The sequence below is a fragment of the Protobothrops mucrosquamatus genome, unplaced genomic scaffold (genome assembly GCF_001527695.2).
Source record: "Protobothrops mucrosquamatus isolate PMUCROS unplaced genomic scaffold, P.Mucros_1.0 scaffold1936, whole genome shotgun sequence".
NCBI lineage: Eukaryota > Metazoa > Chordata > Lepidosauria > Squamata > Viperidae > Protobothrops > Protobothrops mucrosquamatus.
The window spans coordinates 67-13,401 of NW_015388057.1; the positions used below are offsets into that span (position 1 = coordinate 67).

The 13,335-nt window shown below is 39.6% G+C and overlaps 2 protein-coding genes across 2 annotated transcripts; both read right to left on the reverse strand.

Moving 5' to 3' along the window:
• Positions 1 to 454: 454 nt before the first annotated feature.
• LOC107294415 (tetratricopeptide repeat protein 4) lies at positions 455 to 5,799 on the reverse strand (the record flags this gene model as incomplete). The annotated part of the gene is given in 9 exon segments (XM_015823647.1): positions 455 to 537; positions 1,528 to 1,609; positions 2,477 to 2,691; positions 2,789 to 2,875; positions 2,981 to 3,105; positions 3,623 to 3,700; positions 4,090 to 4,251; positions 4,394 to 4,511; positions 5,672 to 5,799. Coding segments are annotated over 9 exon segments (1,049 nt in total), but the record flags the coding sequence as incomplete, so codon positions are not given.
• A 3,167-nt stretch (positions 5,800 to 8,966) lies between these two features.
• On the reverse strand, positions 8,967 to 13,103 carry PARS2 (prolyl-tRNA synthetase 2, mitochondrial). The gene is made up of 2 exons (XM_015823646.1): positions 13,075 to 13,103; positions 8,967 to 10,456 (listed from the first exon to the last, which is right to left on the reverse strand). The coding sequence occupies exon 2, from the start codon at positions 10,432 to 10,434 to the stop codon at positions 9,001 to 9,003; it is 1,434 nt and encodes a 477-aa protein (XP_015679132.1). The 5' UTR covers positions 10,435 to 10,456; positions 13,075 to 13,103; the 3' UTR covers positions 8,967 to 9,000.
• Positions 13,104 to 13,335: the final 232 nt, after the last annotated feature.

Genomic DNA, 13,335 nt, shown 5'->3' on the forward strand with positions numbered 1-13,335 from the left:
CTCTTCAAAACAGTTACAAGTACAGATGTGTTTCAACCTATCGCTATAAAGTTACATCAGATCTATCTCTTCATTCAATAAGCTATCCTGTCTAATCAACACAACCATGAATCACAAGTTCAGTTTAATTTTCATGCAAAAAGTCCATAAGAAGCCTCTAATCACCAATAAATACAGGTAATGTCTTTTCTGCAATCAAAAAAGTAAGCAAGTTCTCTTACCTGGATAAATTTTGATTATTTTTCTTTTGAAGTCATGACCCTAATCATTCAATACCGGTACCTTGCACTTTGAGAGTCAGGATTAATAACACGTTTTTAACTGTTTTTATGTTTGTTTCTAGTTTTGTATGTTGCCCAGAGCCCATTGGAGTTGGGTGGCCAATAAATTTAAAAATATAAATAAAAATAGCAGCAACAACACCCAACACCCAGGTCATAGTTCAACATCTCACCTTTCGTGCTGCAGCACCTCTAACAATGTGGTTTCTGGGTTTATCTGGTATATATCTCCTCTTTCTTCATCCTCAAAATAAAGCTGTGCATTGTAATAGGTGAAGCCAAAAAAAAAATTAACACATGAACAAAATGATTAACATATTATACAGATGAGGCAGAACTTACTTAAAAAACTAACAAGCTGATGAGAAACAGAAGACTTAAATATTTTGTTCTGGTTACTTAGAGGCGGGTGAGGAGTCTGGAGCTTTTAGTAATTTGAGAACTGCTAAAGATAATGAACTGAAGAAAAAACTGGACAAGATCAAGGGACTATCTGGTCTAGCATTGTGCTACATGTGATCAGTGAGATGTTTTCAGGAAACTCAGAAACAGGGATAGTGGGTAACAGATCCTTTTCACTGTTGTTGGTCCCTAATAGCTGGTATTGAAGATAGACCACCAATGAATTAGGAGGTAAGACACAGCCATCAAAAGAGTCTTTGATAGTTAATTCTTCCATGAAGTTGTCCAGACTCGCTTTAAATTTGTAGCAATCATGCATCTGAGGGTTGACAATTCCACCCACTCATTTTATTTCCTGGAACTTTTACTACTGAAATGCATCAGATTCAAAATGAGTTATTCGTTCTAAGCTTAATCTTTTTTTTTTTTTTGGAAATAAAAGATATTTATGACAAGCAAGAAGGAATTCTTTTAGAAAGATTCTATCCACCATATTGGTTTGTCTAAGATTTAATAACTGATCATATTATGAAACTGGCCTATATGTGCAAACTTAATTAAGATACCACGTTATCGCTTTTTTTTTTAAAAAAATTGCTCCTTAGGATCTATTATGCAATATAAATCTAGAATTTAAAATATCCCATCTCCAAAAAGCTCAAACAATAGTAAGCAAGGAATCTAACGTAATACATACATACATATATATGCAAAGCAATTCTAACACATGGTAAATTAATATAAAAATATCTTAACCCAATTAATATTTAAAGAAGGCTATTATTAGAATATATATATTCTTTTTTTTAAAAAGGAAGTTCAAGTACTGACTGTGATTTTGTACCTCTAGTTTTTTAGGAACATATTTTCTTTCTGTATCCCAGGCAGGTGATTCTTCAAACATGACAATTAAATGGTCAGAAAATCTGAAACACAAAATGAATTAAATGAAAATAGTGTTTTTGCCACCCAAAGTGTTCTCCAGTTCAACTTGAGCAGTGTTTTGCTTTGTTATTTCAAAGCAACGTGGTTTCATTAAAAGCTGATAATGGGTACCAAAATCTTCAGTATTATATCCCAACTCTGTTATTTCAAAGAAAGATCAGAATCTCATTGTCTTTGATTTAAGGCTGTGTTTCTAAAGTCAAAAGTGTCCTATGTGTCAAAGAAATAGCAGAACCCACTGCTTCACCATGGAAATGAGGTTTCACCTTGCTAGCTTATGCTGTATGGTGGAAAAGCTCCTGTTTTGGTATTATCTGATAGAAAAGGGCCTTAAAAACATTCTTGGGGTAGAACAAGAGAGACTTACAGGATTAAAAGAGCTTCCCTGATATTCCCCAGAATGGAAGGTAAAAACTAAACCAGCCCTAGAAATTTTCCCTTTCTAGTGCCTCAAGTGACATGATTTTATCTTGCTCTAAGTGCAACTATAAAAAGACAAAACAACCAACCATAACAAAGTCTGGCTGAAAACAATCCAAGAAAACATTCCGTTTTCCCTTTCAACAAGAGAAGAGAGAACAGCACAGTTCCTCAAGAATGACAGGGGTGCTCTGCTCATCAGAACCACTCTTATTTCTACAGTATTGTGGGGGAAACACGTAGAACAGGATACATTTGCTATTCCACTTGAACATGTACAACAGGTCAAGCCAGCAGGCATAAACTCATTCCTCCATACATCACTTGGCATAAGCCACTCAAGTGTTGGACTGGAAAATACCGTGAATAAATCATACAAACTAGACCTGCAATTTAATATGCTATTTTGTGCTTTGAGAAACATTAACCTGGATTCTTCATGAAAAGCAGAAATGAAGTCAGTTTGTCCATGCTCAGGGTACAGGAAGAGCACTGGCCAAGTAAGGCTGCCATTGTCTTCCAGGCAGACTTTGGCCCCGGTGCCGCTTTCAGAGCTGAGTCCATCTAAAGACATCTCCCCGAGGTCCTTTGATATGGCCATCTCATCTGCTGAGGGCACCGGAGATAATTTGATGTTTCGATCCTAAGTCAGAAAAGTAAAACAACCCAGCTTGAGGCATAGATCTAAAGCACATCTTGATAAGTTCACATTTCAAGTGTTGCTATCTTTTCACAGCTACCTTAATAGCTTTAAGTAAGGCCTCTTTCTGACATTGTTCCTTCTTCTCCTGAAATTTTGCTTTTCTCAAATCTCGCTCTTCAGTACGCTGCAAGACAAGTAAAGTTATGTAGTGATAGCGTAAGAGCAGCCAAGGCTTCACCAAACTCTGTATCAGAGGGACTACATGTTTTTATATTTAATCCTTTCTAACCTTAAGTCTGTCTGCTTTTGTTCTTATTTCCAGAAGTTTTTTTCCCTGTGGATCTAATTTCAGACCCTCCTCACACCATGCCATAGCTTCAGAGAAATGCTTGAGTTCCATATGGCACAGTGCTCCTATAAAAGTACAACATTTTTTTATACTTGTATTCCACAGCAAACAGTATACTTTCAGCAGGACAATGTAGTAATGTTGGTCGCGTTTTTTAATACCGAAAGTGCAGAAAAGTACCAGAAAAAGAAATGATGGGATGTAAAGACTCAAATGACTGAAGGACTGAACAATTTATCCAAGCCAGAGAGACTATTTTTCATCATTAACCTATCAGAGATTATAATTTCAGGTACTTCTATTCAGCTACTTTTATTTTGTCTCTTGCTAATGAAAAATGCAAGCAACCCTTAAAACTACATTATTAATATCGGAATGTTTCTAACTCTCCACAAAATAACATCTTGCAATACGCACGAATGTATTGCTCTGTATTTTTATTTTGATAAATAGAACTTCCTTAATTACATGGAAGCTAATATTCATTAAAAACCGATAATGGGTACAAAATCTTCAGTATAAATATCCCTACATATTCCATAACAGAGAATTGGATATAAAAACAAGAGTGGAGTTTCTTACCCCTTATTATTGCTTTGAGGTGGCTGGGTTTCAGTTTTCTTGCTGCAACAGCATCATTTAGAGCTGAGCGATAGTTGCCTAAACAAAATATAACCTGCATTTAAAAGTTACACCTATGCAAAGTCTCTATAATGAGATCTTCATTAGGAAAAATTGAAGCATTCTGCTATAAACTGATTCATTATTGGAATGCTGAATGGATTAGAGCAAAATATGATGCAACCCCTCCTCCCTAATGTTAATGTTGTGAGAATTATATTTTTTGTAACTGTAGCTTTGATTTTGTAGTACAGGGCAGTATCTGACGCTTTGATTTTCCATTGTTAACACTACAAACTACTTTACCAAAGCTAACTGTATTAAAATGAATCCTCTGAAGAGATAAACGAGTATTAGAACAAATGAAGAAATGAAAGATATTTTTGTTTTTCAAAAAAATAGGTATAACTTTGAATGCATCACATTACCCAGATAAAAGTGGGCTGCTGCTCTGTTTGTATGAAGTACAGTATTCAATTCCAGGTCACTACATTTCTTTTTCAGTCCTTCTGTATACGATATCACAGACTTCTTATAATCCTTTTCCTTGAAATAATCATTACCTTCGTTCTTATAAGTCTTAGCTTGCTCTGGTGAGGAAAGTAAAGACAATAGACATCACCATTTTTAGAAAGCATCTGATATGAATTGTTTCAGCCACCAATACGGTTCCAAAGAGAGAAATTAGAACATGTAGAATATTAAAATATTATACATAGTATAAAAGGGTACCTTCAGAACTCTGTTCTTCATCAAAAACGATAGACTGAAGGCATGCCAGATCAGGATTTTGCTTTGGATTTATTTCAGAGGGAGGATTCTTCATGAACATTGGAATCTGATCAAATTCCTATGAACACATACAGGTAATTCAAGATAGCAGGAACAGAAGAAAATAATTCAAAACTTTTGATTTTGAAAATATACCTGATATTTGAAATATCTAGAAGAAAAAAAATTCTGCTTATGCTGAAAATTTGGGGGCCTCCAGATGTTGCAGTTCATTTAGCCAGCAGGGCCAATACCGTGAATTTCAATTAAGCACATTTGGAGGATACATTTTTTACACCTGGCCTGAAAATTTAATTGTGCTCTTAATTTTTTTAAAGAAGCCTTAAGTTTTCAACTTTCTAAATTAGTAGCTATTGTTAAGAAATACAGCATTTAACCTTCCCTAAAAACAACTGTCACTAAGAAAAGCTATCTACATGGTTGTTAAGTGTCAACACTGGTTAGAGGGCAGATAATCAGTAATCCATCAAAAGAAGCAGATCTGTGATCAGACTAGTCTGACACTGTATGCAAAAGGATGTAATCCCTGGAAAGAGGGATTGAAATCCCCTTCCTGTTGACTGGCACAGCAGAGCACAGGCTGTTCACAAGTCCAATTTGCAGTACTGGTAGTCCTTGACTTACGACCACAATTGAGCCCAACATTTCCATTGCTAAGCAAGACAGTTGAATTTTCTCCCATATTACAACTTTTCTTGCCACAGTTGTTAAGTGAACCATTTAGTTAGTAACACAGCTGTTACACGAATCTGGTTTCCTCATTGACAACCCTCAGAAATACATGCCTGTTGCCAAGTATCCAAATTGTGATTCCTTGACCATTGGGATGCTGCAACCGTGGTTAAGTCATAAGTCACTTTTGCAATGCAATTGTAGCTTTGAAAAGTCACAAATGGTTGCAAGTCGAGGATTATCTGTATTACCAGGAAGAATCGCTGGAGAACTGCATCCAGTCGTGGTGACATTACCGGGGTCATCCCCTTTTACGTCTCTCAGCCCACCTTACAGGGCTGTTCGGAAGAATTAAAACGCCCCCTCGTGATCTCTGGAGGAAGAACTGTATAAAAATCTCTAAGAAAGGGAGACGATCTCGTCCCTGGATCAACCCTGCAGCTTTGCTTCGCCTCTCCCGCTCCTTCCAAGCCAGACCCGAAACGCGCCTCCCCGGAGAAAAGCAGAGCCTCCCGCCTGGCAGTGCCCCCCGCTCCGCAGCCGCACCTGCTCCCATGTCGTGGGATTGAAGGCCCCCTCGTACCGCTGCGGGCCCTGAAATTTGTCGAGGAAGGCATCCCAATCCCCCTCTTCGTTTTCCGCCATGTGTGAAAGCGCCGCCCCGCTCGGCCGCTCCGCCCTTCCGGAGGCGGCTCTTGCAGCCGAAAGCGGTGAGAAAGGCGAGCGGGGCTTGCAATGAAGATGGTCATGCGAGGCCGCGATTTCACTCCCCGCCTTTTCTGTCTGTGGCTAACAAGGGCCGCTGGACTACAACTCCCTTTATCCTTATTTGGATGCTTAGTACAGATGCTCAGTACGGGGGTGGCTCAGGAATTCTGGGAGTTGAAGTCCATGGGGTGTACAGTCGCCCTACTTGCCCATCCCTGCTCTAGTTAGAAAACTTGGCTAGAGAAAACAATTATAACTGCTCCCCCTCCCCCGCTTAAGTGTGCTCACATTTGTCCATCAACCCAATGACTGCCATTTAGCAATAGCACGTAGTTATATAGCTAACAAGGGCCGCTGGACTACAACTCCCTTTATCCTTATTTGGATGCTTAGTACAGATGCTCAGTACGGGGGTGGCTCAGGAATTCTGGGAGTTGGTCCATGGGGTGTAAAGTTGCCCTACTTGCCCATCCCTGCTCTAGTTAGAAAACTTGGCTAGAGAAAACAATTATAACTGCTCCCCCCCCCCCGCTTAAGTGTGCTCACATTTGTCCATCAACCCAATGACTACCATTTAGCAATAGCACGTAGTTATATAGCGCTTCATAGTGCTCTAAGCCGTTTACACAGTCGGCATATTGCCTCCAACAATCTGGGTCCTCATTTTACCAACCTCAGAAGGATGGAAAGCTGAGTCAACCTTGAGCCAGTGAGAATCAAACTGCAGAACTGCTGGCAGTCGTAGATTACAACTCTGGCCAGCCTCACTGTTCATACTCTTGAAAGTTTAAAATCCTGAGTCTGTTCAAAGGCTGGGAGATTTTTTTCAGTGTTGACTGCTTTCACTCTGCTTCACAGCATGGTGGCAGCCTTGACCTTGGCTAACTTCATAAAACTAAGCAGGATCACTTTGGCTAGTGCTAGGATGGGCCATTAGCAGAAAACCCCAGGACTGTAGGTGAAATTAAAATTTAAAAATCACAGATGACAATGCCAAACAATGTCCCNGTCTTGAGGGCGCGGCGGAAGGAAGGGAGATCAGGAATCACCCTGATCTCTGGGGGCAGTTCGTTCCAGAGGGTGGGAGCTCCCACAGAGAAGGCCCTCCCCCTTGGGGTCGCCAGCCGGCACTGTCTGGCCGACGGTACCCTGAGGAGACCCACTCTGTGAGAGCGTACAGGTCGGTGGGGGGTAATCTGTGGCAGATAGAAGTACAGGATATGCAGAACACATTCGGCTCTATTACTAAGTTTATTATCTGAATTCCTAGAATACATTGAATTATCAGCTCACGAAAAAGGTCTAGGTTTGTACCTCAGCCTGAAGCCACAAAAAGACTCAACCTCAAAGATAACTGAACTTAATATATAGTATGAATGCACTGAAGGGCCTCTGCAACTTTACTCTCAGAGTACATCTAAGAGTATGTTTTGGAAAAGAAAGTCCAGTTGCCGCTTGAAAAAACACTTTTGAGACAACCATGACCTGGATGACTGAGAATCTCGACATCATTCTAGAATAGGAATGCTCTAATAAGATAACCTTAGTGCCACAAAGAGACTTCAGACTAATTTCTCTTGGCCTCCAGACTATAATTTTCTAGAAATGGCTAGTCTGGATTTATGGAATGATCAAATAGTTCCTGCTTTCTATATGACAGGGGTGGGGCAACTATGGCAACTTTACAACCTGTGGACTTCAACTCCCAGAATTCCTGAGCTAGTCAATTCTGGGGGTTGAAGTCCATAGATCGTATGAGAAGGAAGAAAAGAGGAGAAAGTGGAATAAAGCTAAATCAGAGTGGACAGAAAAGAATGGACAGTTCTAGATATTTGGAGGCTCTTCCCCACCCTTATTTTAACTAATAGCATAAGCCATTTACCATATCTTAAAATAAGGCCCATTGCCTGATAAAGTCAGCCTAAGATAGATTCTGAAGCAGGCAGAACCTGATGATCAAAGATACAAGGCAAAAGCTCTCATAGAAAGTTTGATCAGATATGCAATTTGAACCACAAAAGACTTTTAGGGACTTGCACACTCCGCAGATAGAAGCCTAGCATCCCTTTTACAGGTTTGTGCCTTTTGATGTTTTAAATCAGTATTTCTCGACTTTAGTAATCTTAAGAAATGTGAACTTTAAGTCCCAGAATTCTCCAATTATCATAAGGTGTTGAGGTCCACATTTCTTAAAAGATGCTGAGGCTGAGAAACACTGGTTTAAATTCCCAAAATAAAAATGGAACTCAAAGCAATGTGGTAGCCTACACAAACAGGTAATCTACTCTCATTCAAGAAAGGTAGTAGCTTTTTAAAAAAAATACTTAGGAATGCTATGGAAGCCCTTTTTTATAGGGAGTTCACTCTCATTATAGGGAAAAAAACTGGTAAAAGAATCTCTGCAGGTTGGCCTGCTGTTTCTGTACCTGAAATGTACACCTAGCTTCAAAGAGATAGCCAGTTTGGTCTAGTGCAAGAGTAAGGAACCTTGGCTCTTTTATGACTTGAGGATTTCAACTCCCAGAATTCCTGAGTCAGCATGGCTGGTTCAGGAATTCTGGGTATTGAAGTCCACAAGTCATAAAAGAGCCAAGGTTGCCTACCACTGGTCTAGTGATTAGAGCACCAAGCTAGAAAGCAGGAGACAGTGAGTTCAAATCCTGCCTTGGCCATGAAAGCTGGCTGGGTGACTTTGGGCCAATCACTCTCACCTTGCAGGGTTGTTGTTTTGGGAAAAATAAAAGGAGGAAGGTGTATTGGGTATGTTCGCTGCCTTATTTCTAAAAATAATAAAGGTGGGATATAATCAGTAAATAAAAAAGCAGCTTAGCTCATAGTAAGAATGTAAGCGGGGCAAGAGGCTCAGAAGAGACCCCCCCTTAGTTTTGGGGCTGTAAAGGAGATGTGGGGAGAAGTGCCCAGACTTGCAGGACTCTTTCATATAACCTTAAAATAGCTTATCTGATCATGTTTCCTATCTGGCCTACCTAGTAAGGGCGACAGACAGAGCTACAGAAAGAGAGGCATCATCATTCTGCTTCATTGTAATGCTTGGGTTACAGACTAGAAATTAAAACAACAAAAAAATCCAATATGCCCAAATTATTGTATGTTTTGATATGACAAAGTTTTAATATTTTAGAATCACCACCATCCCAATCTAGTTTTCAGAGAATTTGGATTTTACGTAACAAGTCAATTGTGGCCTCTTTGGTAAGGTATAGGGTTTCACCCGTGTTTTGGTTGCATACTTCAAAGAGAGGAGGGTCATCTAAAGCCTTCTTCCCACATACTATAACAAAGGGGTAGCCAAGTTTGTCAGCATCTTTTAACCTTTTTCCAATGGTGAACTGAGTCCGGTCATCCAGCACAAGTTCTTCTTTAAGTTGGGGTATGGCTTCAGCAACACACCTGTGTAAATCCTCTATAAGTTCTGTTGTTTTGTGTGCCTTACTGCCACTTTTGGGAGGAATAAGGCAAACTTGATAGGGTGCTATGAGGTTTGGCCAACGAATGGCATTCTCTGTTGAAAGCAACTCAATGGAGGCCGCAAGGATGCGGGTGACACCCAACCCATAGCATCCCATTTCAGCTAGAACGGGCACATTGTCAGCAGTTTGGACAGTAGCTTTAAAAACAGAAGAATATTTAGTTCCCAAGAAGAATGTGTGGCCCACTTCAATCCCTTTCTTCTCAACCAGTCCTCCTTTGCAAACAGGGCAACACATCTCATCTGACTTTACTATCTCTAGATTGGCTGAAAAGTCACAGTTGGTACACATTGCCAATCGGTCCTCACCGACATCAGAAGGAAGCTGGAATTCATGAGACAGTGTCCCTCCGATGCTTCCTGTTGCTCCTTGGACTTTCAGAAACCGAAGCCCCAACCGGCTGAATATGTTGCTGTAAGCCTTACACACAAGGGAATAGGTCTGGAGAGCGGCCTCCTCTGAGACATCAAAACTATACATATCCTTCATGTAGAACTCTCGGCCACGGAGTAACCCAAAACGAGGTCTCGGCTCATCTCGAAACTTCCGTGTCACCTGATACAACAGAAGAGGAAGCTGTTTGTAGGACAAGGAGCCCTGAGAAGCTACTAGGTCTGTGATGGCCTCTTCATGGGTAGGCCCTAAACAATATTCTTGACTATGCCTGTCTGTCACTCGCAGAAGCTCTTTGCCCATCAGTTCCCATCTTCCACTGGCTTTCCAGAGCTTTCCTGAGCATAACGTGGGCATGTTCAACTTTTGGCCACCTATGGCTTGCATTTCTTGGTCTAAAACTTTGATAAGCTTCTCCATCGCCCGGACAGTATAAGGCATATAGTAATAGCATCCAGGGTTGGCAGGACAAATCAATCCAGTTTGTAACATCAACATTTGGCTTTTACACATTGGTTCTCCGGATTTGCTCTCCTGGAATGTTTCAGTGTCATCCCGCAGGTTCATTTGTGGAAAAAGTTTTTGTTTTTTATGAAAATTGCAGTAAGACCTGTAACTCTGTCTTTGACACCATAGGACCCAATTAGCCAAAAAAGGCAGTGCCATTTTTCCTGTTTTAAAAAGTTGATCCATTTTAAGATTCATTTTCACATTCATAGAGGAAGCTTCAGTTCCAAATCTGCAGGAAAAGAGAAAATAACAAAAACTAATTTCACATAATTAAGCTTATAAGCTACACTGTGCTGTAGCTTGTATGACAAAACAATCCACACTGCATTGACTGACAAGTAAATAAGAACTACCGGTATTCTGGATGTAAAACAGTATAAAAATAAGGCATTTCTAGAAAACAAAAACTTGAAAAGCTTGTTTGCAGAGACTGTCTCAAAGAGCCATTAAAAGGTGTCCCACCACCTTCTAAATACATGTACGATAAACAAAATAGAAATCTTAAATCCTCACATAAATTTAAATATATTTATAAATTTTCTCCAGACCCTCAAGCAATTGGTGTCAGAATAGGAAGAATGGAAAGAAATCCAAGTATATCCTTAACCTACTTCTTAGCTAAACAAAAAAAAATCTTAAACATTTTTCTTTTCTAAATCCCTTCAGGGACATGAAAGTGGGTAAAGAGGAGTGGAATTTTCCTTTTGTATTTTATGTTATAAACTTGTTACAACAACTTCTGCTTACAGTATTTGGTCTTTAAAAAACGTAGCTGGCAATTTAACTGGATCCATCCTGAATTCCAATTGAGCCACACAGACAGAAATCTCTTAAAACACACTTTGATGTTGTAAATTGTGTAACAATTACAAGGAAATATAATGCAAGAATCAACTGCTTTGTAGCTGCTGAAGTGAACAGAAAAAAAAATAACTTCAAAAGGATCCGAGAAATTACATAAATCAATTTGACTTTGAGTAAAGTTTTAATATTTTTGGATATCCATTTTTTAAACTGTATACCTATTACATGAAAACTGATGGCTGGACAACAGACATGGATTATGTATGTCTTTCTCATTGCCAAGAATCCTTCAAAATTAGAAAGAGCATTAATGACCCAAATTAGTGGATTGATATTACTTGCAACTAGAACAAATATAGATTATACTTTGAAGGGCATAATAAAATATGACAATCCTTCATTAGAACTGGACAAAACAATGTATGTATTCATTGTGTATATTTCTGGGTTGATATGTTGCTTCCTTTTCTCCTTTGCTTTCTCTTTCACTATTGCTTTATTTTTATTTCTTCTATAAAAAAAAAGCAACCCTTTCCTTAGTAAGCACCCAAATAGAATACATTTAATATTAAACATCCTAACTCCTATTTAAACATTACTCCATTCAATGTACCTAAAAGTTGGCTAAGTTTTCATTACCTTACTGCTTTGTATAGACATTGTTGCTACATTGCACAAATTTCTTATAATATTAGATCTTGCATCATTTTGATGCAGAAAGAAACAATGAGTTATTTAATACCACTCATTCTGTTTACAGTGTTGTCCTATGGGACAACAAAGGAAGCAAATAAGCATTATTAATGATGAGATAATTGTGTACAAGAATTCAGAATTCTAACTCAAGGCAAAGATTACCATATTTTGGGCAAAGACCCAGCTCCATTTGGAAGACCATAATGGTGGAAAAGGTAGAAGAAAAGAGAAGATGAGGGCAACCAGCAGCAATATGGATGGACTTGATTACAGTGATGATGGGTACACTTTTGGAAGACCTGAAGAGTCAACTGGTGACAGATATTCCAGAGAAGTCTACATTAGTGTCTTTCAACCTCAGCAAATATACTGTGAAATAAGTGCACTTCAACTCCCAAAATTCTCCATCCACTATGTCCACACATGTTAAAGTTGCTGAAGTTGAGAAGCATTGGTCTATGTAGTCGCTAAGGGTTAACAGTGACTTGATGGAACATAATGAATCAATCATCTGTATAAAATGCAAATGAGGAATAAAGGCTCTCCATTCAGCCATACCATCCAGAGTTACTTTTCAGAGTGAGATTGGCATTTTAAATATAGACAGACAGACAGACAGATTGATTTGCTGAACAGGGAATTCAATGCCCCCAAAGTGCTTGGAATAATGACAACATGGATGTAATCCCTGTCTGTAACTTTTTAAAGCAGTTACATTTTATCTCAGAACAACCCAATCTTCCCACAGCTGTGGCAGGATTCAAGGGAAAAGACAGGGCAGCTTTAAAGAGTCACAGGCAGGTATTACATTCATGCTCCTATGTATTCCAAGCACTTTTTTGGGCATTGAAAATGAAGCACTGCACAGTCTTGTTGACCAATTGTAACTCACAGCCCGCATGGCCAGTGGTGACGACTAATGAGAACTTTAGTTCAGCTATATCTGGAATAATGCAAATTTTCTACCTCTGCTTTATTACAGCCGTTCCCAAGCCTTCCAGTTTTCTGGAAAAGTATGGGAGCGCAGTACATGTAGAGAGGGCTAGTCCAATGCGTACTTTGTTAAATAAAATGCTTCCTGACATTTTTGTGAAGATCCATCAGCGACAAGCGTCCAAAGGGAGACATTCTGGGAAATAAGACGCACTGCACGCAACGGGCAGGGAAAATCAACGTATTTGAAACTGCAGCGCTGCCCCAGTTGCAGATATACGGCTCGGTGTCTACAAAACAACAGTTCCGTGAGCAAACTCGCCACGAACAGCCCGAGAACCATCCGTCCCCCTTCCCTCTTGCGTTCCCTTACGGCACCATCGCTAGAATCGCTTTCCTCGTTGCAAAACTCACCGATGCCATTCAATCCGGAGCGTGACCTTCCTTCCAGCTCTTGTGCAAGACCTGCGAGAACTTCGATTGCATCTACGCGCGTGCGCATACATAGTTTCCTTTTTATTTCGGAACGCTTCCGGGTCTAGACAGTTTAACAAGGGGGTTTTATTTTGTCCCGCGTCTAAGACTCGTGGAGGAATAAGCAAATGCTTCTGGTCCAAATTCCGTCATGTGACATACAAGGAGTCCGTGCAAAACTTTTTTTTGACATTTTGTCGA